This window comes from Macrobrachium rosenbergii, chromosome 51 (assembly GCF_040412425.1).
Source record: "Macrobrachium rosenbergii isolate ZJJX-2024 chromosome 51, ASM4041242v1, whole genome shotgun sequence".
NCBI lineage: Eukaryota > Metazoa > Arthropoda > Malacostraca > Decapoda > Palaemonidae > Macrobrachium > Macrobrachium rosenbergii.
Window position 1 is genome coordinate 46,462,538 of NC_089791.1, and position 26,613 is coordinate 46,489,150.

Below are 26,613 nucleotides of genomic sequence, written 5' to 3' on the forward strand. Positions count from 1 at the left end.
TAATTCCTAGAAACATTAAATTCATTAACACAATAACACTAATCTGTGTGTGTATATATATATATATATATATATATATATATATATATATATATATATATATATATATATATATATATATATATATATATATATATATATACATACATATACTATAAGTATGTATAAGTATGCATACGGCCTGGGAAGCGACGGAAGCGATTTAGGACCGTTTTCCCTAAAATCCTAAACTGCACTATAGCTTTGGTGAAATTCTAAGATGGTAGCAGCATCTGGAATCAATCACTCACCCACCATCTTCTTAAAAACTTGACTTCTCTGATACCTTTCCATCCACTCATTTCTGAGCCGTCTTTATTTCGTTTCAAATATATACAGGAAATAGAATATATTTGGCGTTTGTTCCCAAAGCTGTTGCGACGCCAGTCTTGTAGAAGTTTCTACATAGTCATCCCTTTTACACCAGATATTTCTGTCTTCAGTTCTCAGACTGCTATCCACCCCAGTGATTAGATAGAAGCTCTGCTTCTATATGATCATTAAATCATCTACAGTCTACTGCATAGCATTCTCCTTTGACCATTCACTTCCCATCATTATTCGGTAACGAATACTTCCAAATACATACCTTCCTTGTCATTTCCTCTCGTTGTATAAGAAGGAATCAAAGATTTCTACAGGCCCTGTTTTGTACCTTTTGAATTTCTTGATCAAGTACACAAAGCCAGAATATTTTTACTTTCCTACTTCATCTACGATAATTATTGTATAGTGCAGAAATTATCAGGTCAAGCCCATTACATTTGAATTGTCTTTCAAACACAGAGAACACGTTTAAATCTGCGCTTATTAACACTTAAGCCTAAGGATAAACAATGAATACTCTAACCTATAATACAAATGAATACAACCTAATTAAATGGATAGAGAAATTCTCTATAGGGACTTGAAAATTATATAATTATCGTACATAAACTTACACATTTGAAATCAAATATTAACAAGTTTAAGCAATCACGAAAGGAGGGTGGACACAAGTGCTTTCAAAAGGATAGAATAATAATTTTCAACGTTACATATGACAGTTCATATCGTCCGAAAAATCATAAAAAATATTTTTTTTTTTACTAGAAACTAAATTATCTAGGTTAACGCCGTGCTTGGACTCTCTTATCAGACACGTAACAATAAAATTGGTTTTTAGTCTAGCCTTGGTCACAATGAAAGATTTTCGCCTTTTTGAAGGAATCTGAATAAGAATGCTTAATCTCAAGGTTGTTCTTATATAATCAGTTCTTATATAATCAGTGTTCTTGATTAGCTTTTTAAGTTTATTCACTTTTATTGATAAGGATATCGGGCAACAGAATCAGTGTACGCCGAGAGTCAATGTAAGAGTATCCTCATCCTAACTGCCAAAGCCTGATCAGCTTGGCAGTTAGTAGGGAAGGCTGTCTGTTAGGCCAATCTGTGGGGCTGGGAAAAGGGGATCCTCCTTCTAACAGCGGAATAATGTTCATCCTGGCTGTTAGTCGAGGGGGCTTTCTGCTAGGCCATTAGTACTTTCTTCCTCTTGTTTTTGTCTCCGGGCCTAAAGTCTTCGAAGAGAGCCTCCTCCTGTTGTCTCTTCTTCTCCTCCTCCATCACAGTGGCCTGCACCATAGCGTCCACGTCCTCTGCGTTGTACATGCTCCCCTGCGGAGTACGGAAGTTAATTTAGTAGCTCCTCAGACACTAACTTTACAATGGTGTCATATTCAATAAGAAAGTTTTTGCTAGAAAGTATTTATGTTTTTATCAGGCATTAGACTTTTATTCAGTTGTTAGATTACCGCAAGGCATTATACACACACACACACACACACACACACACACACACACATATATATATATATATATATATATATATATATATATATATATATATATATATATATATAATTAATATATATATATACATAACTTGGATACTTGAAGATGCTAGTGAAGGGAAACCTTGACCATTGTACTCTGGTGGTTTCAAGCTTCATAAGAAATTGTAGTAAAATTCACTAGCACTAAATGACAATGAGCCAAAAATTATTTACTTAATTATTCATTCATTCGCCTATCTATCTATCTATCTATTTATTTCCTATTTAACAGTGTTCAAAATAACCATATAGCTATATACATATTCACCTCTTCTACGAATTACGCTGACTTGACGCCAAGCCAAGTGAAATGTTTTAAAGCCTACTATAAACAGTTTTCTTTTCCTTATGAGAGAGAGAGAGGAGAGAGAGAGAGAGAAGAGAGAGAGAGAGAGAGTAGCTATGTAATAATTCATTTTTTAGTATAACTCGCTGAATTATTTGTAACAATCCAAATTCAAATCTGAGCTTCAACAGAGAGAGAGAGAGAGAGAGAGAGAGAGAGAGAGAGAGAGAGAGGAGAGAGCACATTTGACCATGCATTGTGTTGAAAGGGCTAAATGGAACCCACCGCATTACCGAGGAAAACAGGCTTCCTTCAGAAGATTCCGAGACCTGCTATTTTGCAGATTTTTAGACTAAAGAAACAAAGTATAAACTAGAACTTAATCAGAACCTTAACTAACCCACAGTTTGGTTATCGTTATAGTAATGGCAAGGAACAACTCTTACAGCTTCAGGAGATTACATCAGTCTAGATGTGCTTCAGCGTCAATGTATCAATACTTAGATCATCGGGATGTTTTATTGGTTTAGGCATGATTGTAAGATAAGTGCGTAGTTGCGAAGAACAACTTATTATACATCAACAGGATGTTGCATCGTTGTCGGGGTGTCATTGCCATAAACAAAATGTATCCTGAGGATACTGCAACATCAGGAAGAACAGTGAACATCCTCAGGTATGTGGTACCGGTCAAGGGTGAGTTTATGTGGTTAGGACTAACGGTATAAATATGTTGCCAGCGTATCTGACCGGCTATGAGGGCCGTTACAGCAGTGTTGTCTCGTCACTAAGCGGAGTATCGATCATCCTTGGAAAACATTACAAGCACTCGTTGGTTGCTCAGGATCATTGGTACAAATTTTGTCGTGTGAAGTATATGCTAACAACCCTGGCAAACACGCATGTAAAGGCGCGTATATCGTTTTTGTATAAACTGTATACTGTATACTATATATATATATATATATATATATATATATATATATATATATATATATATATGTATATATATATATATACAGTTCTTCGCTGGACTGGTCGATATCGTTCTCGGCTAGCACTCTGCAGGGCCGGCGTTCGAATCTCCGGCCGGCCAGTGAAGAATTAAAGGAATATATTTCTGGTGATAGAAATTCATTTCTCGCTATAATGTGTTTCGGATCCCTACAATAAGCTGCAGGTCCGTTGCTAGGTAACCAATTGGTTCTTAGCCACGTAAAATAAATCTAATCCTTCAGGCCATCCCTAGAGAGCTGTTAATCAGCTTAGTGGTCTGGTTAAAACTAAAATATACTTTCTTTATATATATATATATATATATATATATATATATATATATATATATGTATATGTATAACATATATAAGCCTATATATACTGTATATATATACGTGTGTGTGTTGTACTTCCGTTTCTTTGCCCTTCTCGGTGCCAAAGTGTTAAAACATCGTTGTAGAGTGACACTAACCTTAGACGTGATGCAAAGAAGGGTACCATATAAGGCCATGATCCCTCCAATGGCGATGAAACTGGCTCCCACTGCCAATCCTACGTCCGTCATGGCGACAAGCTGGATGGGTGACCTCGAATTATCCGACGATTTATCCTGTGAGCAAAAAGTTATTATGAATAAAAGGATACCTTTGTTTACATAAACAAAACGGGAAAATAAATCACTCCGTGTCAAGTGAAATAAATTAAATTTACTTAGTGAAGCATAACGCGCAAGTCAGTGAGTAAAAAGTTAAATAAACAAATTAAAGAGTAAACAAGAAACATGTGAGTAATTTAAAAAAAAAAAAAAACTCAACAGGAATGTAAGCATTCGCTCAACAAATGAGTCAAGTTGTGAACACAGGGAAAACGATAATCGATTTTTTTAATTTGTTTCTTATTTCCCTTTGCTTTTAGCTATTCTAAATGTCTTTAACCTCTTCCGCGTTATCACATTCTCTAACAGGTTAAGAAGCAGGTTGGCTATGGTGTACGGAAAGAGTAAAATGCTACAAAGTGGGGGTAGCTAGGGGTCGAAAGGACACTACAAACACCCTTTTGCACCAGATATTTCTCCCTACAGTTCTACAGTGCAAGGCATGATGGCAGATTTCTTTCGCAACCGGAATAATTTATGTTCGTGAAGTTTCTGAATTTGTAATACAAGACAGTTTTTTCCGAATGCAAGAGTTTCTGATATCAAAGACTGAGTGGGGGGGTGTATGTGTGTGTGTGTGTATTATTCCTCCTGCGTTGTTTTACTCTTTGATAAACGGAAATTAAGCAACGATATTTAACACTTGATCCTTCGCTAGGTCTACTAGTTTATTTCATTTCATAAAATTGCTTCGAGAGAAGGCAGTGCCTACCACATTCTGCCACAATGATACAACACGAGAGAAACATTAACTAGCTCATTAATTTCAAATTTCATTTGAATTTCACAATGAAAATATGATATTTTTCAAACTACTCGAGAAAATAGACGAAAATTTCACTAACTTGCAGTCAGGTGATATACCGAAGGCACCGGAAACTGGAACACTGGGACTACTGATTGGTGGTGTTAATACACACGCGAGTCATTTGTTTTGATCGTGTCACCGCAGTGACTAGATCGCTGCCAGATACCTCTAGCATGTTGTTTTTAGAGAGATTTAAATCTTGCATTGTTTTACATACTCCACGCGAATTTCGAGTCAACAAGTGTTTTAAAGCATATGGTTGAACAAAGAAGGACAGAAAAGCTTTCGTAGAATAAAAGAGAAAAAAGACTAAAAAGGAGATGAACAAGAAAAAAAATTGACCTTTAGCATATCGAATGTACGAATTCAGCAGTCGCTAGGTTATATGCATAAACACTCGCTCTGTGATTGTTGGAATGTTCAACGCTTTGCCAAGCACGTAAGTGATATAAATGAATTCGACTTGCATGTTCATTTGTAACACATAATTACACCTCACACCCACACACACACACACACACACACACACACACACACACACACACACACACATATATATATATATATATATATATATATATTAGAAAACATTAAACTTACGATTCTTGATACATGTAGCCCTCAGAACACAACATTCGGTTGCGTGCGACTGTTGCGCTGAATCAGATGATGAAATAAAAGGCTGGATAATGAAATAATTAGATAAATAAATCAGTATGAATAGCCGCAGTTTTTGAGCAACGCAGTCAGAAGAGCGACTCATGTCTGCGACTTGGCCGTTCGATTCATAGCTTCTACTGCCTGGCTTTGGCATTTTTTCCTGACTCTTATCACCTTCCGCACTCTCTCATCCGCTGTCTCTCGAACCTTGTTTAGATAAAGGTACCAGGTTGCCTAAATCGTCGGCTTTTGTGTCCATACAAAATGCTATGGCCCATTTAGTCTCACCGCTGAAAAATGTTTAGCTCTAAATAGATATTTCTCTCGGATGGCACATACCGGAGTCAGTGGCCACCTGAGTGAAAATGATGTGCAGTATGAACGTAAAGAGCGGGGTAGACCCACCTGATCATTTCACGGGAACCACCCACACCCCCACTTGTGATAAGGAAATTTGCTTTGTCGACTTTCAAAGATTTGTCTGTTATACCCTGTTAGTTCACTCTATGGCATCATTGTTACCAAATGCTGCTCAGACCAAACTCCTAAGAACTGTTTCCAGTTTCTAACAATAATTTTTTAGGATGCGATTGCTGTCTCATGACCCCGAAAATGGCTATTATTGTTATTATTATTATTATTATTATTATTATTATTATTATTATTATTATTATTATTATTATTATTAATAACAACAATAAATCATTGAAGGAAGCATATATCTAAAGTAAGTATATATATATATATATATATATATATATATATATATATATATATATATATATATATATATATGTATATATATACACACATGTGTGTGTTAATAAGTGTGTATATGTATATATATGTGTGTGTGTGTGTAGACGCACGCCCACACACACATACAGTACATACATACAGTATATATATATGTATATATGTGTGTATGTATATATATATATATATATATATATATATATATATAGAGAGAGAGAGAGAGAGAGAGAGAGAGAGAGAGAGAGAAATACCCACATTAAATACAACCCATAAGTTGAAAGAGCTGAAACTTTGTAGTATTCGGGCATACACCATTCACAGTCAATGAGAGCCAAGATATTTTCCTTGCTCTGAGATGTTTGGCCCCAGAGGGATAGATTCAGATATTACTAGAATTTGAGGATGAAATTAAACAGATCAAAAGTATCATAATGATTTATTTGCCTTAAAAAAACATAACTGCGTCTTAATCGTAAAAGTACATTGTGAGTACAACAAAAAACAATGAATCGTTTGTAATGTGAAATGCAAAACTAGAATGATTTTCAGCATTATTTTCATCATAGAAGCGCTGCCTGACTACTACTACTAAGCAATATTGCAGATGGAAGACTTCTATTATTTTTTGTAAAGTGGGAAATGTTCATGATAAGATTATGGTAAATACACATAAACAAGTGAAACCATTTCATTTACGTTTGTCAACATTTTATGCGATGAATGTTCAACAGGAAATTTGTATTGTTTAGATAACCACTGCCTAATTAAGGTATTAGAATTAAGGGAAACAAATTACAAAAGAAGGGTTGAATATATGTACATTCATGAATAATTACTTAAAGCAAAATTAGTATCAGTTTGTCCTTTCTTTCATCCCATTATCCTGTAATTTACACTTGTCCAAAAAATAAAAATCGCCACTCTAGACAAGACACAAAATACCTTGGCCTAAAGGAAGGCATTCAAGTATACAAATATGAAGAAAAACTACAATAGTTTTCATTATTATTTACAATGAGGTACCACCTAAATAGTGCACATAGGAACTAAAGTATGCTTTAATGTTGCATCTAAGAGCAAGTTTTGTCTGTAAATAGCAAGGGAAAACAAGCACGTGAAATAATAAAAGTCCTGATTTCAAAACATCCATTTACATCCAGGTAGTAATCGAGTCCAGGGTCGTGAATGACACAGCTTAATCAAACGTGCATAGCTCCTTCTCAGAACCCCTCTGACTTTCAGTGGCGTTTAAGTTCGCATTACTTGTTTACAAGCACACATGCTGTTATACATATGTTTAATTACATGCATATTGTACATGAAAATAAGAGCTGTTTCCCAAAAGCTTTCTTAAATCATTTACACACACAACTGACTTGATCACTCTCTTGGCAAAGACTGGAAAGAACTTGCTCTTGAAGACGAAGCAGATGTGCCACTGAGGCTGTCAGTATTCTCGTCTAATTGTTGTGAAATGTGTAACACAGTTTCAGCAGCTGGGGAAGAGGATGTGTACTTAGACTTCACAGAAGGTTCAGCTAACTGCTGATCAGGCGGAAGTTTCAACTTGGACAGTGCAGAGGCATCTGCAGTCTCTGAAGAAACAGATGGCCTACTGGAGGAGGGCAAGGTGGATAAGGCTGATGAGTAGCTCAAAGACTGATAGTCTCTGATAGTTATTCCAGGTGGTCTGCCTGGATGGGTGCAGTTAGAGGACCTTCTGCTGCTGCTATCTGAGGAGAAATCTCTTGACGTAATGCTTGATGCTGCTGATGAGGACCTTCTCAAGTCGTTTCTCTTTATTGAGGACGAATCTGCAGAGTGAAAGCTGCCGCCAGAAGCCGAGGAGGACCTCCTTGTTTGTCTAAAACTCAGATTATTTAAACGTCTGAGCGGTGCAGTTGGTTTGGAAGGTCGTCTGGATGGGTAGGTACTGGAAACGGAGAAACGACTGGAGGACTCTATGGAAGGCGGATTAGGAAAGTCACTCAAAGATGAGCTTTCCCCCTGCCCCTCTCTGGAACTATATTGACAAATGAGAAAATAAACACGTGAAAGTGATTAGGTGGAGAATTTTTTTTATAAAATTAGTCAGTATCCAATTTCGTTGAGCTTACATTTTGTAAACTCAACGAAATTGACTTACAAAATGCAAAACAAGACATTTCAGAGTGAAACACTGAAACATTTGACTTTAAAATGTTAAATTTCACTCAGAATGCTCAGGATATCGTTCATAATAATGGCCTGAAAAGAAAAATGTGTGACGACTGGATTTATGTCCGTCATAAATTTTGTTCAAAGTTGCTGATACTTTTTAAAAATTATTCATTGTCAAAATCAGATTTTCAAAAGGTTGTTATTTTCATGATGACTGAATAGCAGATTTAAGTAAAAACAAATCAAATATAAATCAGCTTCGGCCACAGTAACTGAAATGAACACAAATGATCTTGGAAGCTAAATAATTATACTTGATGTAAAAGTAATGAAACCAAGGGTGAAAATGTAAAACCATAGTCTGTTATGAGCATGGTAACACAAACGCTAAAACTAGTGTAGAAAAATAAGTTTTCTTTAATCAAAATTCCCTTAGTAACCTTAATTTAATCAATGTTAGCACAGATGTTTGTAGTATGGAGAAATCCCTGCTCTGAGAATGATTTTACAAGTTTCATTGATCAAATGACTGATTAATGAAACGGTGTCAAAGACCACAGTCGTTGCAACGATAAATTGCGTAAGCAAACCAATTGATGGAATTTTAACCAGTGTGTCAATTCTAAGACGTTGATGTTTTTATTGTCAAAAACTATTGTTGTGTGTTTGTGTATGCGTGACAGGAAGTTCTGTCAATTATGCAATTTTCCTTAATGAATTCTGTCTGCTATAGTCAAAACAGGATTTATCTCATCATCGAAATACAGTAAAAAAAAAAAGAAGACAAAAACCGGATTTAGTAGGCAGACTGCGAGTCCGTTGTCCTTGGCCAAGAAGACATCGAACAGAGTAAGGGTGTCAGTTGTTCGCGAACATTACCGAAAGCAATAGTGTTATCTGGGTGTGTGAAGTCGGTCGTAGGTTTCGGATCCTTGATTTTGTGATTATTGGTAAGTACTATTGTAGGATGTGAATTATTCGAGTATAGTCAATAATTAAGTGCAACTAGACAAAATACATAGTACTAGGAATATTTATATGTATGATAAATTCGTAGTGTCATGAAATGTCTGAGAAGGTATGCTTTTGAGGTGATTTGAGATGTACGGTTTCTAATAAGAACGTAACAATTTGCCCAAATAGACATCAAAGAAATTTTAGGGGTATAAAAGCTATTTCAGACTAGTTCTTCGCAGGTGTCTTTCTGGTAACTTGATGTATATATCATAGTAATCGGTAATAAAACCTTTTTTGTCTAGGGTATCACACTTATTAGTGTAGGGGACCATTGGACTTAAGGAAGGGATAAGTGGGTAGTGGCTTGTCTTAGGGTAACAAGGTCTAATAACTGGATATAAAGTCTGATTTACCATAAAATAGTTATAGTATACCAAGACTATTTTTATATATCTTCATAAGATTCAATTAGGGTACTGGCAGGTTTTAGTTATTAGGTTTCTTTATCAGTATAAAAACTGCTGTAAGGGCTGTAAGTATTGTACGACGTGGATATACTTAAGGTTCCTGGTCCTGTCTGGAATTAACACCCACCCCCACTTAACATGAACTTGAGCATCATTTGAAGGTGTTGGCCTTCTTTAGTTCGTTATTCCCATACAATCATTTCATGTATTTATTAAGTCTGGATAATCTACCTGGTATTGTGAAGATTAGGTATATTAGGCTACTTTTTTTTCCTGATAGCTTGCCACGGCCGACAAACAGCCTCAGGGAGGCCATTTCCTAACTTAAGGTTCCAAGTTCTACCTGGACCTTCAACCCACCACCTAACCTGAACTAGGGCACCATAAATGGGTGCTGGCATCATCCACTGGATTCAGAGGGCTTTAATTATTTACAGCTTTGGGTAAATCCTTGGTATAGTGAGTTATTCCTTCACTGGAAATGTCAAGGATTCAAGTTTAATTAAGACTGCCTACAGTCGCCAACCTACTTTAGCTGGTGTAATCGGTATAGGGAAGGGTTTTTCTGTAATTTCGGATAACGTTCTTTGTCGTCCTTCTACTATAGTATTGCCATTTGGTAATTGCTGTGCTCTTATTTAAAGTTTATGCTAATAAAATACCTTAAAAATCGTGCATCCAAAATTATCTTACAGGAACTGTGGTCATCATCAAAAGAGTTGGGTAGATAAGGCTTTTTTTTTTTTTTTAGCCAGAATTTCAAAGACTTGCTGGTCATGGTACTTGACACCTCAGTCCCCTCCAGACCCGAACTAGGGCACCGTAAGCAGGTGTTGGCACTGTCTACTAGTTAATGTGATGTAAGACAATTTTACTTGAGTCGTATTCTGGAAATCTGCCTAGTACAGTGCCTATTCCTTTGCTGGAGAATGTCAAGGGTTCAAGTGTAATTAAGACTCCTACAGTTAGCTTTTCATATCTGGTATAATTGTGTTAACCTATTTTGATGTTGAAGTCGCACTACTGTCGTATTGCTAGTGGGTATTTAGTTATTGCTTAGGTGTCTATACACGCAATAATAGTGCTGGTAATACAACAGAATTGGTCCTCGTGAAATCTTGTGTATTGCCTGGGGCTAAAAAATAACTCGTTATTCGTTTGGTGATTAAAATTAGCCTCTTAAAGGCTCGCTAACCCATTACACACACCTCTGTAAGTCACAGTAATGGTGGACCACAGTGGGAAACTGGCCTTATCGGCTAAGGAAATAGAAAAATTAGTGAAATACAGTTAAGTATCCAGACCTAACTACGTTTAACCTAGGTCACTAAGTCCTACATTAGTAAGGGTGGGTAGGGCTTACCTAACCCAGCTTGAGAGCCCTGGTCCTACCTTGACCCCAGAACCCTACACTTAACTGGACTAAGGCACCATCAGTTACAGACAAGACCTTGCGTACTTATGCTTATGTCCCTTTGTGCCACTTCTTAAAGTATCCTGACCCTATGTTTGTAATAGGTAATGCAATTGAAATTTCAGTTTCGTCATCAGACTTCATTTTCAGAACCTAACCAATATTAAGACATCGTATCTGTGTAAAAGTGGTCAAAATCACTCGAGAAGCAGATTTCAAATTAAGCTCCTAAGTTGGCTGATATCTTTCAGAACTTGCACATATTCAAACTTGTAAGAAGTGGAAAAGTTAATTTCTTTAACCTGAAATATGATTTTGGCCAAATTGAAGTCAAATGTAATAAAATATCCATCTTTCTATATAACTGTACAGAGTTGGATGTAACGATACCTAGCTTCCGAAAAAACAAAATTTTCAGGGTGTTCTTGTACCTAGAGCCTATGTTATAAGGCCGTTCTAGTAATTACTGGAACCACACAGCGATGGGTGATAACGGCTCAAATATATGATCACTAAATATACTAGACAGAGGTTTGGCAATAAGCTGGGTTTATGCTGAAGATGCAGTCAGCTTTGTAAGTTTTAGTGCTATATAGGACAAATCTTTCCTTAGCTACTAAAAGTCTGTTGTACGTACTAGCATAGTAATATAATCGAACTGATTTACGGATCAATTATATATTGAAATCTTGAGATATCGAATTTTCTAACTTCAATTAAAGTTTTGATTATAACTTCATAAATATCTAACACTGAAACATCCTTGGCAGGTAAAATGGACACTCGTAGTGAAGCAACATTAATTTTTGGAAGTAACCTTCAACTAGGTGCTATGATCCTGTGACAGGCCTGAAGAACTGTGCAAGTTGAACCTTGTTGATTTTTAAGTTTAATAATAGTCCTGTAAGAAGCAAGTTTATTTTTAAACAACCCCTCTCAAAAATGAAGTTTGTGAATTTGTGTCTAGGTATTAGAGTTCAGTGCAAATCTGACTTAAAATTGTCTAGGCACATCTGGCATTAAGAAGCTGGCCAAAAGGAACGTTTGAGTCTTTAGAACAGGCAGTTCAGGTAATTGAGTCGGGGGTAATTCTAAGTATTAGCTCCGCGCCTGTTTTTACCTTGGAAACTGGTTTTTTCTACACTTTTAGGGCTTCTGATACTGGCGGTGCATTTGTTTGTTATCGGCCAAATGGAATGGGCCCCTCCGGGGGTGGGGGGCGGTACCCCTACGTTAACAAGTTAATGCACTTGCCGGACGGGATATGAACCGTTCCAAACAGACGTGCCCGTGCTCTGTCTTGTGAAGATAGCGTATGGAAACCCCTTGTTGGGTGGACTTTAGGGGTTAATTACAGGTTAATTACATTCGACCCCCCAAAAATAACTTCAAATTGTAAATAAGCAACCAAAATACTATCAGAAACTGCCATTTCTCGCTAAATACCCGCCGTGTATCTATTGTTTAGATCTACCGAGTCGGGTACTGAAACTAATGAAGTCTTTTGACATTAATAACAAGGTAGAGAAATGGCTTGGTTAAGTATCTGCAATGTCGTCAGTTTCTCAGCATACTGAAGTACTGTAGCATAAACACAAGTGTTTGACTAAGTTTTGATCTGTAAGGCTATTTGCTAAACACAAAATCATGCAAGCACTGAACCTGAATGCTTTGGGGAGCGACTGGGTAATTAGGGTGCACAACAAGCTAAAGCAGATTTTAGAGAATGTATGAGAAATATGGCGTGATATGAAAATCCTAATATGCAAACTCGTGCCTGTGTACCTATGTCAAACCAAAGGAAAATTTTTAAAAGCCCAGGTTACATGGTCACCTCCCAACCCTAGGCGTTAGGGCCATGGCGCTCAATTTCATAAATCAGTCGATTAAATCATACGTGGCTTCAGGGACTACATACTAACATAGTGGCTCAGATACATTGTTTAGCAAAAACATGCTACTTGAATTGTTTGACTGGCACCATAGGTAAGAAATACTATTGAGGCCATCAAAATTTACGTTCGTGGATTTATCAGAAATTAATTATGGGTACTTGAAGTTTGCAAGTTTAAAAAATGCGAGTTTAATTTTAAGTCATTCACAGTAACTCATGAACTGAATATATTGAATACGGCAAATATTAAACTAAAGTAGTTTACGTTGGTAATAAAACTAGTTTAAAAGTATTTTTCAGTCTTGTGTTGGCCTGATCTTTAAACTGGGCTTGAATATAAATATGGTAGTATATATTTCTTGGGAAATAATGAAATGCACCAGCGTCTTTTTTGTTAAACTAAAATTATCTTCACTCAAATGAGGAACTGGTTACCGAAATTGAATGTGATAACTACTTATCAGTACCAGAGTATAAAGATAAATCCTAAACAACTGCAAGTGCTTGCTGTATGCTAGTATATTTTAAGATAAAAGGTAAATAAAAATCTTGAGTGGGTGTGGTAAGACAAAAATAGCCCTCAGTATTAGAGGCGGCTCGAGAGAAACCTTAAACTGTCGAGGGGCAGATTCTGGTGGTAGCCCTTGAAACACGGGCTACAGAAGGACGTGCTTGAAGAAAAGGGCTTTGCCAGTAAAGTCAGTCTCTAACAGGATGACCCGAAAGCTATCCGTACTATATGGAAGGACAGTTTTGCGGGATAAGGCTAATCTGCTCATAGGTCCACCCAGTCTGGCTCAACATCTTGGGCCAGTTAAATGTCCCGCTCTAGTCTCAAAGGTTTATGTGCTACATAATTGAGGATGGGTAAGACATTGCTGGGGACGAGTTAAGTGTGAAAATACGCATGAAATACTCACACAGATGGCCCAGGCTCCGATATAGTCTCCAGCGATATTCGTTGCTCATAGTATTGGTTTCTTCTCCTGGAGTTTAACGATGGCGACGACAACGTGAATGACCTCATTGACAGCCAGTCCTCCGTTGGACTGGCTAGTTGTCGAGAGAGCTCAAGTGCCCATTCGAAGTCAGAGTCCTAAGGAAAAATATGGTCCTTAGCGCGAGTGCAGGGTTTACATATTTCGTTTTTATTTATAATTGTAATCGAATAACTACTTATAATGAGTATTTTGAGTTTTAACTAATTGTAGTAAGCCCTTGAAGGGGGAAATTAGGTTTTCGATTTAACATTAGTGTATTGATGTTCACGCAATGTTTATTTTACATGGCAGATAAGATTTACAGTCGGTGTAGACTTCCAATTCGTATAACGGAATTTGTTCCTTGGCTTGAATTGTTCAAGTAGCACTCCTCGTAAGGGGTTAGTGCCGTCACTGCACCTCACATGGTGCACTGTAGGCATTACTTAAGATTCTTAGCAGCGTCCCCTCTGCCCCTAGATGCAACCCCTTTCATTCCTTTTACCGCACCTCCATTCATATTCTGTCTCTTCCATCTTATTATCTACCCTCTCTTAACACTTTTTTCATAGTGCAACTGCGAGGTTTTCCTCCCATTACACATTTAAAGCCTTTCTTCTCTTAATTTCCGTTTCAGTGCTGAATGACCTCATAGGGCCCAGTGCTTGGCCTTTAGCCTAAATTCTGTATTCCATTCCATTCAAGTAGCACTAGCTCCAAAAATTAAATCTGAGTAGTTAACCTTGACATAATGACGGCCTACTTGAGGATTTTATTCATTATTACTGTTATATTTTCCGTCACGAACGGGCCTGCCTTACATGGCACTAACAGCCAGTACCAAATGGATTTAGGGTCTATATTGATTACGTTAATTGGGTGATGCTCGAGACATCGAGCGCTGCTGGCTTTATGAGCATCTTATTAAGCTTAGAAAGTTCTTTGGCAGCATTTACACTAAAAATGTTATCCTTCAGCTCAAGGGCGGGGAGGGTGTAGGGGTAAGTTAAAACAAAATTGGGGTGTAGTACTCGAGTTAGATCACACTCCTTAAAAAGTAACCCTCGTCAGAGATCTTGGAAATATTTTATACTTACGTGAGATGTGACCATGAAGTCAGAGTTAGTGATGGTAAAGGCTGCACTTTTTTCACCGCTTCGTGGATTGATTCCAACCACAGTCTGAGAAATATATGATACTCAATGAAAAGACCACGTCGTTGAGTTAGCCTACGTTCACTAATATTAGTCCCTAATTAGTGCTGTCAAGTGTTATACTTACATCGATTTCCGTGTTAAATATGATATAAATGTCCAACAATTTTACACCTATTTTAATTACAAATTATTCGTAATATTAATATTTCAGAATTTCTACATTCATTTACTTACAGATTCCTCGGACTCACTCCCTCTGCATCTCCTGCACAATAAAGCTTTAATTTTCTTCCACCTGTGGAGTAAATTGGAAATGTTTAATGTACGAATGAATTCTGTACAAAATTGGCATGTGTAAATCTTACATTTTTCCGACAAAATCAAGAATGTTATCTGTAAGGGACGCACTATTAAAAATTTTATTTAAAAACGCTAACGTATAACGTTTGTATGAATTGGCATAGATAACAGTAACGTAGAAACCCCAACTGAACATTACATTGTGCTTTCTATGGGAACGTTTTTGACCAGTCAGAAGTTGAGGGAGGAGGAGGAAGGGTAAGGGAAGGGAAATGGAAAGAGAGAGAGAAAAACTTACGTGTTAATATCCCTGAATATGACGAGCAAAAAGATAGTTGAGGGGGAAAGAGAGGGAGGGAGGAAGGGTAAGGGAAGGGAACTGGAGAGAGAGAGAGAGAGAGAGAGAGAGAGAGAGAGAGAGAGAGAGAGAGAGAGAGAGATAATTACGATTTAATCATCCTGAGTATGACGAGCAAAAGATAATTGAGAAAGAGAAAGGGAGGGAGGAAGGGTAAGAAAGTTGAGAGATAGAGAAAGGGAGGGAGGAAGGGTAAGAAAGTTGAGAGAGAGAGAGAGAAAGGGAGGGAGGAAGGGTAAGAAAGTTGAGAGAGATAGAGAAAGGGAGGGAGGAAGGGTAAGGAAAGGGAAATGGAGAGAGAGAGAGAGAGAGAGAGAGAGAGAGAGAGAGAGAGAGAGAGAGAGAGAGAGAGAATTACGATTTGATCACCCTGAGTATGACGAGCAAAAGATAGTTGAGGGAGAAAGAAAGGGAGGGAGGAAGGGTAAGGGAAGGGAAATGAGAGAGAGAGAGAGAGAGACTGACTTACGATTTAATCATCCTGAGTATTACGAGCAAAAGATAGTTGGGAGAGAAAGAGAAAGGGAGGGAGAAAGGTAAGAAAGTTGAAAGAGAAAGGGAGGGAGGAAGGGTAAGGAAAGGGAAATAGAGAGAGAGAGAAGGAGAGGGAGAGATAATTACGATTTGATCACCCTGAGTATGGCGAGCAAAAGATAGTTGAGGGAGAAAGAGAAAGGGAGGGAGGAAGGGTAAGGAAAGGGGAATGGAGAGAGAGAGAGAGAGAGAGAGAGAGAGAGAGAGAGAGAGAGAGAGAGAGATACTTACGATTTAATCACCCTGAGTACGACGAGCAAAACCACGAGCGTTACGATGAGTACGTCGCTTTCGAACATTGTTTCTATTGGTTTGTATATGACGCTGTAACATAAAATCACTTATTATAAAACAAAAACTGAATTGAAATAATTGGGATCTTTCCTAGATAGTGGAAATAATTGGGATCTTTCCTAGATAGTGGAAATAATTGGGATCTTTCCTAGATAGTGGAAATAATTGGGATCTTTCCTAGATAGTGGAAATAATTGGGATCTTTCCTGGATAGTGGAAATAATTGGGATCTTTCCTAGATAGCGGAAATAATTGGGATCTTTCCTAAATAGTGGAAATAATTGGGATCTTTCCTAAATAGTGGAAATAATTTGGATCTTTGCTAGACAGTGACCCCCAGCAAAGTTAGGGGGGCGCTATCTAGGGCTGATATTTCTTGGGGGTCATTATCTTTGATATTCAGCATTTTGTTTATGATTTTTACTGTCATCCCCAACGGGTTTGTATTAAACACGCTGCAAAGGTATCCGGATACATACCGGGTTAAAACAAAACCCATGGGGGTCACTACCTAGGAAAAGATTAATAATTATATAGTCTGTTTTATTCGCTATGTAAATTTTTTTACAATGGACTATTTTGCGAAAATTCGTTCAGTAGTTCGCGGTCGTTTTCGCTTGCTCAGTGTGAATTTTTGTTCATTTTGGGTTTATTTTATAAATACTGTTTTAAAAATATAACCACCACATTTTTGTTCACCTAAGCACCGAAGGAAGCATCTTGCGGTGGTCTGCATCTGGTGTGGGGATACGATACTTGTAAATCAATGTATTCTTAAGAAAAGGTCGTTTTTCTGAAACTGAAATTGATTTTGTTCAATATTATAGGCTAATGGTTAATTCAAAGGAAAATTTTATTAAAATTTTATCCGAATGGTCAACCATTGAGATTTATTTCCTGTTTATGAATATACAGTTTCCCACTAAACCTGCAAGGGCCCACGCTAATAGGAGATAGCTTATTCTACCAACCACCAGCAATCCCGTAGTCGTGTAAAGCAGTTATGCTAACACCTTCAAGGAGTCTCCATAGAAAGGGTAGAAAAATGTATGTATGTATGTTAGGAGTGAGCGCGCATGCGCGTTTGGCTATACGTGAGTATCAACGCCATATTCTTCAGTGTTCATAATCCCCATCAAGGTTTAATTTTGGAGGCCTTCTAATAGGCCTCCATTCGGCCCCAGTTTGTTCCCTACTCGTGAATAGAATGTTTTTGAATTTCCACTTTTTGGGTAGACACCTGCCTACAGCCTACTCACCATAATTCCATGTAGACATCCCCTTGATTGCAGTGGCAGAAATTGTCCGTCTTGCATAACATTGGTATTTGGACACAAGGATTGGTTTCGTTGCACTCAGAGCCTATGACACCTGGAGAAAAAAAAATCATTTTAATCAAGCAGCATTGCCTTCATTAAACCACGTTGTAATTGAACTCTTGAGTTACGATCGAATAGCTGAGGAGATTCTGGCTGGAAATAAAATGACAACTGGTATATTAACTAGATTAATTTAAAGATGTGAATGAAGCTAACTGAAGCTGTACTTAATTACTTAAATACTCACCACATGTCCCGCAATAATATGCGACGCCACTACCATAAGCAGTGTAAATAAGACATTGGTCTTCAGTACAACGGCACTCGTTGTCTACGCAGGTCGGGTAGGGAGACGTCCATGGGTATTCTTGACATTCTGCTTGAGTACTGCAAGATCGATCTGGGCTGTAAATGCCTGGAAAATAGGTTGGTGTAGGTGAGAGGTCAGATATCAGGTTCGGGGGAGCTGAACAGCCCGACATGAACTTTTAGAAGTGAATTTCTTAGGATAGTTGATATTTCTTGGTTTAAAATGTTTTATTCTAATTATACAGAATATCATAGATTAAGTAATGAACAGTGAGTAAAAATTACAAAATTTACAAAAAATAAAAGTAAAAATGAAAAATGTTTAAAAAGAGCAATTAAAATAGAAACTGTCAGTCTGTTGGTCTCTTTTGACACTGAAGGAAGACCCCCAGGACTGAAGTTAAAATTCTAATAGCTCTTTTTCAAAAATGTTGTATTTTTACTTTTATTTCTTTGTAAACTTTGTAATTTTTACTCATTACAGCTGAAGAGGACCTTATTGAAGGTCGGAAGCTCCTGTTCTGTATTTTCTTAATTAAATTTGGTTGTATACAGTGGCTTTTTCTTAACCATTCAATGAACAGTGTATTGAAATTTTTTTTCCTTGGCCTCTGCACTTGGAGTTGGTAGTCTATTCTTATATGACTAGCGAATCCTCACTGTCAAAAAATGTTGTCTAAGAAGGGAGCGAGGCAGCATATCCCGACACTAAGGACACATAAGGTATCACTTGGAAACTCAAACCTAGAGACCCCTTTTTCTGGATATTTTTATAAGGGACATTGGTGAGCGAGACTTATCCCGGCAGGGAGACGCTAAATGTAGCTATATAGATATATAGTTACTCGTGGACTGTCTTTGATATTCAAATTATATCATTCCTCTTCTCCTAGAATTCGCCTTCATCTTGGCTTGAGGTTACAGTGCGGTCTGGTCTGCCGTGTCGTCTGAAGCGTATGCCTTTCCCCATAGGGGGTTAGTGCCGTCAATGAACTACACAACGGTGCGCTGTAGGCATTACTAAAGGTTTTTTGCAACGTTCCTTCGGGCCCCCCCGCCCCCTATGCTTCCACTTATTAGCCTTTATCTTTAATTTCATACCCCCCTTTTATTCCATCTTGCTGTCCGACCACTCCAACTCTCCCTCTTCCCTGTTTTGTGAGCTGAATGGCTGAAAGCTCCCCAATGCTTGGCTTTACAGACAAATTTTCATAACTCAGTGTATGCAAGCATCCTTTTAATGAGCAAATGAATCCGAGATCTCTTTTTATCCTTGGAGTAAATAAATTATATACTGTGGAATTACTTATGTTTCTTCGTATGCTTAATGTGGAAACAATCGAAACTATTCACCAGTCTGACTTTCTCAAATGGTTAGGCACTGTAATTGTTACTTATTCAAATGACCTCGCCCTACATAAACCCATTACCAAGCTGGAGTGAAAACTTCAAGCAAACCTTGAGTCTAGTGTAATCGACTGAGTTATGAAGAGGTACAAGAAGCCAAGATAAAAAAAAAAAACCATAGGCCTTGAGGCCTTGATAATTGATAAATCTGCCTGAGAGATTTGTCACCTAACAGGATATTCCGTGCACGCTCTGGTGCTTTTTTAACTTTTCTTTCAGATATGCTGTATGCTCCTTATACTGTACTATATTATAGCCCTGTCCTTGGAACAGTTTTGTTAATCAACAGATAACCTTGTATCCGTGTACACCAGTACCCCACCTTTGGCGGTTTCTGGTATCTTGATGAATTTGACAAATCATACGGGAAAAAAAACTCTTGCCCCATTTCTACAAGTTCCTCTGTTAAAACCTTGATGTTTGTATTTATCATTTTGACGATCGTAATCTTTGATGCGCGTCTGACAGCTTGTATAGATTAAGGTTGTTGTTGTTGTAATTCCCTTTTATTAAAGTCACTGGTACCTTTCGAAATATCTTCTTGGCCTCAGGATTTCATTGTGATGGACTGTAATCATTTGTAATGGCTTGTCTTTAAGCCCTTTATACTAGTGGTCCAACTCATTTTCACAAGAGACTCGTAAATTATAGAGTTCTGCGGTATCTATAATAGCTTTAAGCACTGAGGCTCTCAAAATACGAGACTATTTCGCTAGTTTTTAAAATTGCGCAAAGAACATTTGTAAATGTAATTTACGGATTTACGTATTGTCTCTGAAAACTTTTTACCCTTGGATCTGAAAGTTATGTAACGTCACGCGCGTTACAAATTTTCCTGGTGTATATTGACGTAGGCCAACCGTTAGCCAAAGTAAGCATACAATTCAAGTTTCAGCCATGCTGATAAGATATCTAAAACATAACTGTTAGTTTATCTGTATGACTAATCCAAATATTTTTTTTTCATATGTGCAGAGGTTTTGAAATGCTCACTTTTGTATATAAAAACATCACTTTTTTATATTCCATCACATAGATTCTTTCCTCTTTATTTGAATTTCGTTTGTAGGCATTACTAAAGGGTGTCTGCAGCGTCCCTTAGACCCCCAGCTGCACCCGCCTTTTAGTCTTTGTGACTCGACCTCCGCTCTCGCTTTCTTTTTCGCTTCTTTCCGTCCAACCACTGAACACTCTCTCTTTTCACTGTCTTGGGTACTGAATGGCTGAAAGTGCCCTTGTGCTTGGCTCTATAGCCTAATTTTCATAAATCAAATCAGTCTGAATATCGTTCTTTTGGTAAACGACGTTATTACGTAAACAATAAGGTCTCTTGAAGTAAGATTTCAATACTAAAAAGTGGAATAACTTAAATTTCATAAGAAATTATATCCAAGTGTTAGGATTACAAGCTTGCTTAGGTCTGAATTCAAGTATGCTGAATTTGGACACAGATTTTTTTAACTTTTATTAACCAAATTATGTCCTTACTGATTATATATTAACCAAATTATGTCCTTACCCAGTACCCCAGCCACTAGGCCACCAAATATAGAAAAATACAGCATAGACACCATTTTTCCCTGGGGTGATTTTAACTGCAAAGTCTCCGGAAGCTGTTTTCGTAGTTGATTTTGAATTCCATTTTATCAACCACAAGTTCTTCGACGACAACCATCTCCACGAATGTCGTGATCACTAAAGTACATTCTTTCTATGTAGCATCATTAACCTATCAGTTACTGAACTCCAAGTGTATTCGTTCTTTCAATTCTTGTCAACTCATCCACGTCATTAATTTATTCACTTCATTTATCTTGTATCTGAATTTTCTGTAGCTTAGGTTTCAGTAGGCACAGAAGTTGAAGTCAGCTTTCTGAGAGAATAAGTTGTTTACACAAGCACTGGTTTACACGTCTTCTGTAATCGCTTATTTTTGCCCGACTGACACCGAGGCTTAGCAAGTATGTAATATACCCCCGACATTTTTTTTTTATAAAAAACAGACTGTGTTCGCATCTTAAGGAAATTACAGTTAACCTTAAATTCTACAAGTATTCTGAGAAGCTTCATTTGATTTGTTACATTTTCATAATCTTTTTGTTAGAAAAATATTTATTACTGGAAAATTAATAATAGAATTTAATTGTATCATTGGCAATGCCCGACGACTTGCTTCATGCGGACTTTCTGATAAGATAATGACACGTAGATAAGAGTCATCGCATTCATGTATAGTAAAAATGGTAGTTTCAGGGTCTTGTATGACTATAACTTTTCAAGACCTTGTAAAACAAACGTTATATTTACCAACCCGAAGAATTAATAAGCACTAGTTAATCCCCAGCGAAGGCTAAACGGCCTTTCTCTGCTTTCACAGGCCTTGTGCTATATTATGCCTCTGTGCCATAGCCTTGGGAGCTATACCCTTGTTCCTTAGCCTTTGCGTTATAGCCTTGGTGCCTTAGCTTTGGCGCTATAGCATCTGTGCCATGGTCTTGTCGCTATAACCTTTGTTATAGCCTTGGTGCTAAAGCTAGTGTGCCATAGGTTTGGGTCCATAGCCTCTGTACCATAGCTTTCATGCTATAGCCCTTGCACCATGGCTTTGGTTCTATAGCCTTTGTTCCATAGCTTTAGTGCTATAAGCCTTTGTGCAATAGCTTTGGCGCTATAGCCTTTGTGCCATACTTTGGAGCTATAGCCTTTGTGTTATAGCTTTGGCATTATAGCCCCTGTGCCATAGTTTTGGCATTATAGCCCCTGTGCCATAGCCTTGTGCTAAAGTCTGTGTGCCACAGCTTTTACACTATTTCTGTGCCATAGCCTTTGTGTCATAGCCTTTGTCTGTAGACTACAACGGATCCTTTTTACATGCTCTTATTTAACTTGACTTCTGTGTGTCTGTCTCTCTCTGTCTATCCTCAAAATCTTGTAACTCAATTTCCGACCTGTTCCCTTCATCTGATCATCTTCTTCTTCTTTTAACGTGCTTTTTTCCCATTTTTGCTTTGGGATGTAAGGACCTGTAGTCTCGATCGGCTGCCCTGCCTGACATCGCTTCATTTGATAGACTTGAAATTTTGCATGGTTACTCATTCCCGGCGACAATACAACCTTAAATGATCAGTAGGTCAGCAGTGACCTCTAGTGACCCTACATTGACCTCTCCCAGTATCTGGGGATTTGTATGAGCTCTTCGGATTTTTCACAACTTTGACTCGTTAGAATCTATCTTCTATATAACCACTCCCCATTCCCTCTTCCATCCCCTCCCCCTTCCCTTTTCCCATCCCCTTCCACTTCCCTCCCTAGCACATGATCAAGTGTTAATTTAGCTGTGTCCTCTCCCTCCCCCTCCTCCCATTTCCTCTCCCCCTCCCTTCTCTCTCCCATCCCCTTCTCCAACCCATCCCCACTCCTCCCCATCCCCTATCCTTTCCAAACACACGATCATGTTAATTTAGCTGTGTCTTCTCCTTCCTTTTTCCATCCCCTCCCCGTCCAATCCCCTCCACTCCTTCCCTTCCAGGTTTATGATGAAGTGTTAGTTTAGCTGTGTCCTCCTCCTTTCCATCCCCCTTCCCCCTCTCCCTCCTCTCCCCCTTCCAAGCACACGGTGAAGTGTTAATTTACAGTTGTCCCTTCCCCTCCTTCCCACTTTCCTCCTCTCCCTTCCACCATCACTTCCCCCATCGCCTTCCACTTCCCATCGCTCCCTTTCCATCACCCCTTCTCCCTCCCTCTTTTCCCTCACTTCCCCTCTTCCATCCCCTTCCCTCCCTTCCCCGATCAGATTCTGTCATCCTCTTCCCCTTCCTTTTCCATCCCCTTCCCCTCCCCCTTCCGGAGCATGCGATCGAGTGTTAATTTAGCTGTCCTCCCTTCCTCTTCATCCTCTTTTCCATCCCCCTTCCTCCTACCCTCTGCTCCACTCCTCCTTCCTCCTGCCTCTGACCCTCCCTGCCTTCCATCCTTAGCTCCTCCCCTCTCCTCCCCCCCTTCCTCCTTCATCCCCCCTTCCTCCACCCCTTCCTCTCCCCTCCTCACTTCTTCCCCTCTTCCTCCTACTCTACCCTCTGCCTTCCCACTCCTGCTCCTCCCTCCCTTCCTCCTAATCTGCCTTTCCCCCCTTCCTCCTACTCTCTGCCTTCCTTCCCCTTCCCACTCCTGCCTTTCCTTCCCCTTCCTCCCCTCTGCTTCTCCCTCCTTCTCCCTCCTTCCTCCTCCCTCTGCCTTCCCACTCTCCCTCCTCCTCCTCCCCTCTCCTCCTTCCTCCTACTCCTTCCTCCCTTCCTCCTACCATCTGTCTTCCCACTCCTCCCTTCCTCCTACCATCTGCCTTCCCACCCTCCCCTTCCTCCTTCCTCTGCCTTCCCCACTCCTCCTTCCTCCTTCCTCTGCCTCCCTCCACCTCCCTTCCCTCCTCCTTCCTCCTTCCTCCTTCTCTGCCTTCCCACCTCCTTCCTTTCCTCTGCATTACTCCCTCCCCCCTTCCTCCCCTGCCCTCTGCCTTCCCACCTCCTTCCTCCTCCCCTCTGCCTTCCTCCTCCTTCCTCCTTCCCTCTGCCTTCCCACTCCCTCCCTTCCTCCCTTCCTCTGGCCTTCCCACTCCTCCTTCCTCCTCCCTCTGCCTTCCTCCCTCCTTCTCCCTTCCTCTGCTCCCCCCTCCTTCCTCTACCCTCTGCCTTCCCACTCCCTCCCCTTCCTCCTTCCCTCTGCCTTCCCACTCCCTCCCCTTCCTCCTTCCCTCTGCCTTCCCACTCCCTCCCCTTCCTCCTACCCTCTGCCTTCCCACTCCCTCCCCTTCCTCCCTCTTGTGCTCCCTCTGCCTCCTTCCCTGCCCTTACTTCCCCTTCCTCCCTTCCTCTGCTACTCCCTCCTTCCTCCTTCCCACTCTCCCCTTCCCTTCCTCCCAACTCCCTCCCTGCCTTCCCTCCCACCCTCCCCTTCCTCCTTCCCTCTGCTTCCCTTCCTCGCTACCTCCCTCTGCCTTCCCACTCCATCCTTCCTCCTACTCCCTCCTTCCTCCTTCCTCTGCCTTCCCACTCCCTCCCCTCCTTCCTCCTATACCTCCTCCTGTCCTTCCACCACTCCCTCCCTTCCTCCTTCCTCTGCCTTACCCTCCCTGCCTTCCCACCCTCCCTCCCCTTTCCTCCTTCCTCTGCCTTCCTCCCTCCCCTTCCTCCTACCATCTGCCTTCCCACTCCTCCCTTCTCCTTCCCTCTGCCTTCCCCACCCCTCTCTTCCTCCTACCCTCTGCTTCCACTCTCCACTTCCTCTCCCTCTGCCTTCCCACCCCTCCCTTCCTCCTTCCCACCTTCCCACTCCCTCCTTCCTCCTTCCCTCTGCCTTCCCTCCCTCCCACTCTGCCCTCTGCCTCCCTCCCTCCCCTCCTTTCCCTCTGCCCCTCCTCCCTGCTCCTTCCCACCTCCCTCCTCCTCCTTCCCTCTGCTACCATCCCTGCCCTTTATCTTCCTCCCACCCTCCCCTCCCTTCTCCTTCCCTGCCTTTCCTCCTCCCCTTCCTCCTTTCCTCTGCCCACTCCTCTTCCTCCCTTCCCCTTCCCACTCCTGCCCTCCTTCCCACTCCTCCTTTCCTCCTGCCATCTGTCTTCCTCCCTCCCTTCCTCCTTCCCTCCTACCCTCCCCCTTCCTCCTACCCACTGCCTCCCTTCCTTCCTCTTCCCTCTGCTTCTCCCACCTCTTCTCCCCACTTCCCCTCCTCCCCACCTCCTACCCTCTGCTTCTCCCTCCTTCCTCCTTCCTCTGCCTTCCCACTCCTCCCTTCCTCCTTCCTCTGGCCCTCCCTCCCCTTCCTCCTTCCCTCCCTTCCTCCTCCCCTTTCCCTTGCCTTCCACCCCTCCTGCCTCTTCCTCTGCTTCCTCTCCCCTTACTCCTTCCTCTGCCTTCCCACTCCCTCCTTCCTCCTTCCTCTGCCTTACCACTCCCTCCCTTCCTCCTTTGCTCTGTACCACTCCCTCCTTCCTCCTTCCTCTGCCTTACCACTCCCACCTTCCCCTTCCTCCCTTCCACTCCCTCCTTCCGCCCTTCCCTGCCTTCCACTCCTGCCTTCACCTCCCCCTCCTTCCACTCCCTCCCCCTTCCGCCTCCTCCTTCCTCCTACCCTCTGCCTCCCTCCCCCTTCCTCCTCCTCCCTTCCACCTCCCTTCCCCTCCCTCTCCCCCTACCCTCTGCCTTCCCACTCCTCTCCCCCCTTCCTTCCTCCTCCCTTTACACCTACCTTCCGCCTTCCTCCTACCCTCTGCCTTACCACTCCCTCCCCTTCCACCTACCCTCTGCCTTTGCTCCTACCTCTGCCTTCCTCCTTCCCTCTGCCTTACCACTCCCCTCCGCCTCCTTCCTTCCCCTATCTTCCCCCTTACCACTCCCCTCCGCCTCCTTCCCTTCCCCTATCTTCCCCCTTCCCCTCTCCACCTTCTCCCTTCCCTCGCCTAATCTTCCCCCGCCTCTTCCCCCCCCCTTCTGGAGCACACAAGTGTTAATTATGCGTCCCTCCTTCCTTCCCTGTTCCATCCCTTCCACTTTCCCCCTTCCCACACCCCTCCCACTTCCCCACCCTCCTTCCCCATTTCCCCATCCCCCTTCCCCCCCTACCCCTTCCTTCTCCATCCCCCTCCTCCTCTTCCTTCCATCCCATCATTTTCCTCCCTGTCCCTTCCCCACTCCTCCTTTCTCCTCCCCCCTCCCTTCACCGTCCATATTCCTTCCTCCCCCCTTCCCTCGTCTTTCATCTTCCTTCCCCTTTCCTCCTCTTCCATCCCTTCCCTTCCTCTAACCTTCCCTACTCCCCTCCCCTCCCCTTCTTCCTTCATCCCTTCCTCGCCCTCCCCAAAACGGATATCAGTTTAGCAATTACAATCATAAATCAGTTACAATTTGTCAAAACTAAAAGTATAAAATAAAAAAAATATAAGAAAAAACTTAGACATGCTTTTATTAAAATGCACTGAAGTAAAAATACTTTGAGAC

The 26,613-nt window shown here is 40.6% G+C and overlaps 2 protein-coding genes and 1 long non-coding RNA gene across 3 annotated transcripts; 1 reads left to right on the top strand and 2 right to left on the bottom strand.

Annotated features, from left to right (window-relative positions):
• Positions 1–939: 939 nt before the first annotated feature.
• On the bottom strand, positions 940–4,785 carry LOC136833369 (uncharacterized). Its single transcript, XR_010851450.1, has 3 exons — positions 4,696–4,785; positions 3,668–3,805; positions 940–1,695 (listed from the first exon to the last, which is right to left on the bottom strand). It is a non-coding gene; the product is annotated as an uncharacterized lncRNA (long non-coding RNA).
• A 1,709-nt stretch (positions 4,786–6,494) lies between these two features.
• On the bottom strand, positions 6,495–21,587 carry LOC136833370 (uncharacterized). The gene is made up of 8 exons (XM_067095418.1): positions 21,144–21,587; positions 18,156–18,323; positions 17,849–17,960; positions 16,527–16,619; positions 15,338–15,398; positions 15,044–15,127; positions 13,887–14,062; positions 6,495–8,097 (listed from the first exon to the last, which is right to left on the bottom strand). Exons 1-8 carry the CDS (start codon positions 21,196–21,198, stop codon positions 7,455–7,457), a joined length of 1,392 nt encoding a protein of 463 aa, XP_066951519.1. The 5' UTR covers positions 21,199–21,587; the 3' UTR covers positions 6,495–7,454.
• A 1,887-nt stretch (positions 21,588–23,474) lies between these two features.
• LOC136833037 (uncharacterized) lies at positions 23,475–26,419 on the top strand. Its single transcript, XM_067094684.1, has 3 exons — positions 23,475–24,480; positions 24,665–25,591; positions 25,674–26,419. Exons 1-3 carry the CDS (start codon positions 23,475–23,477, stop codon positions 26,417–26,419), a joined length of 2,679 nt encoding a protein of 892 aa, XP_066950785.1.
• The last annotated feature ends 194 nt before the right edge of the window (positions 26,420–26,613 follow it).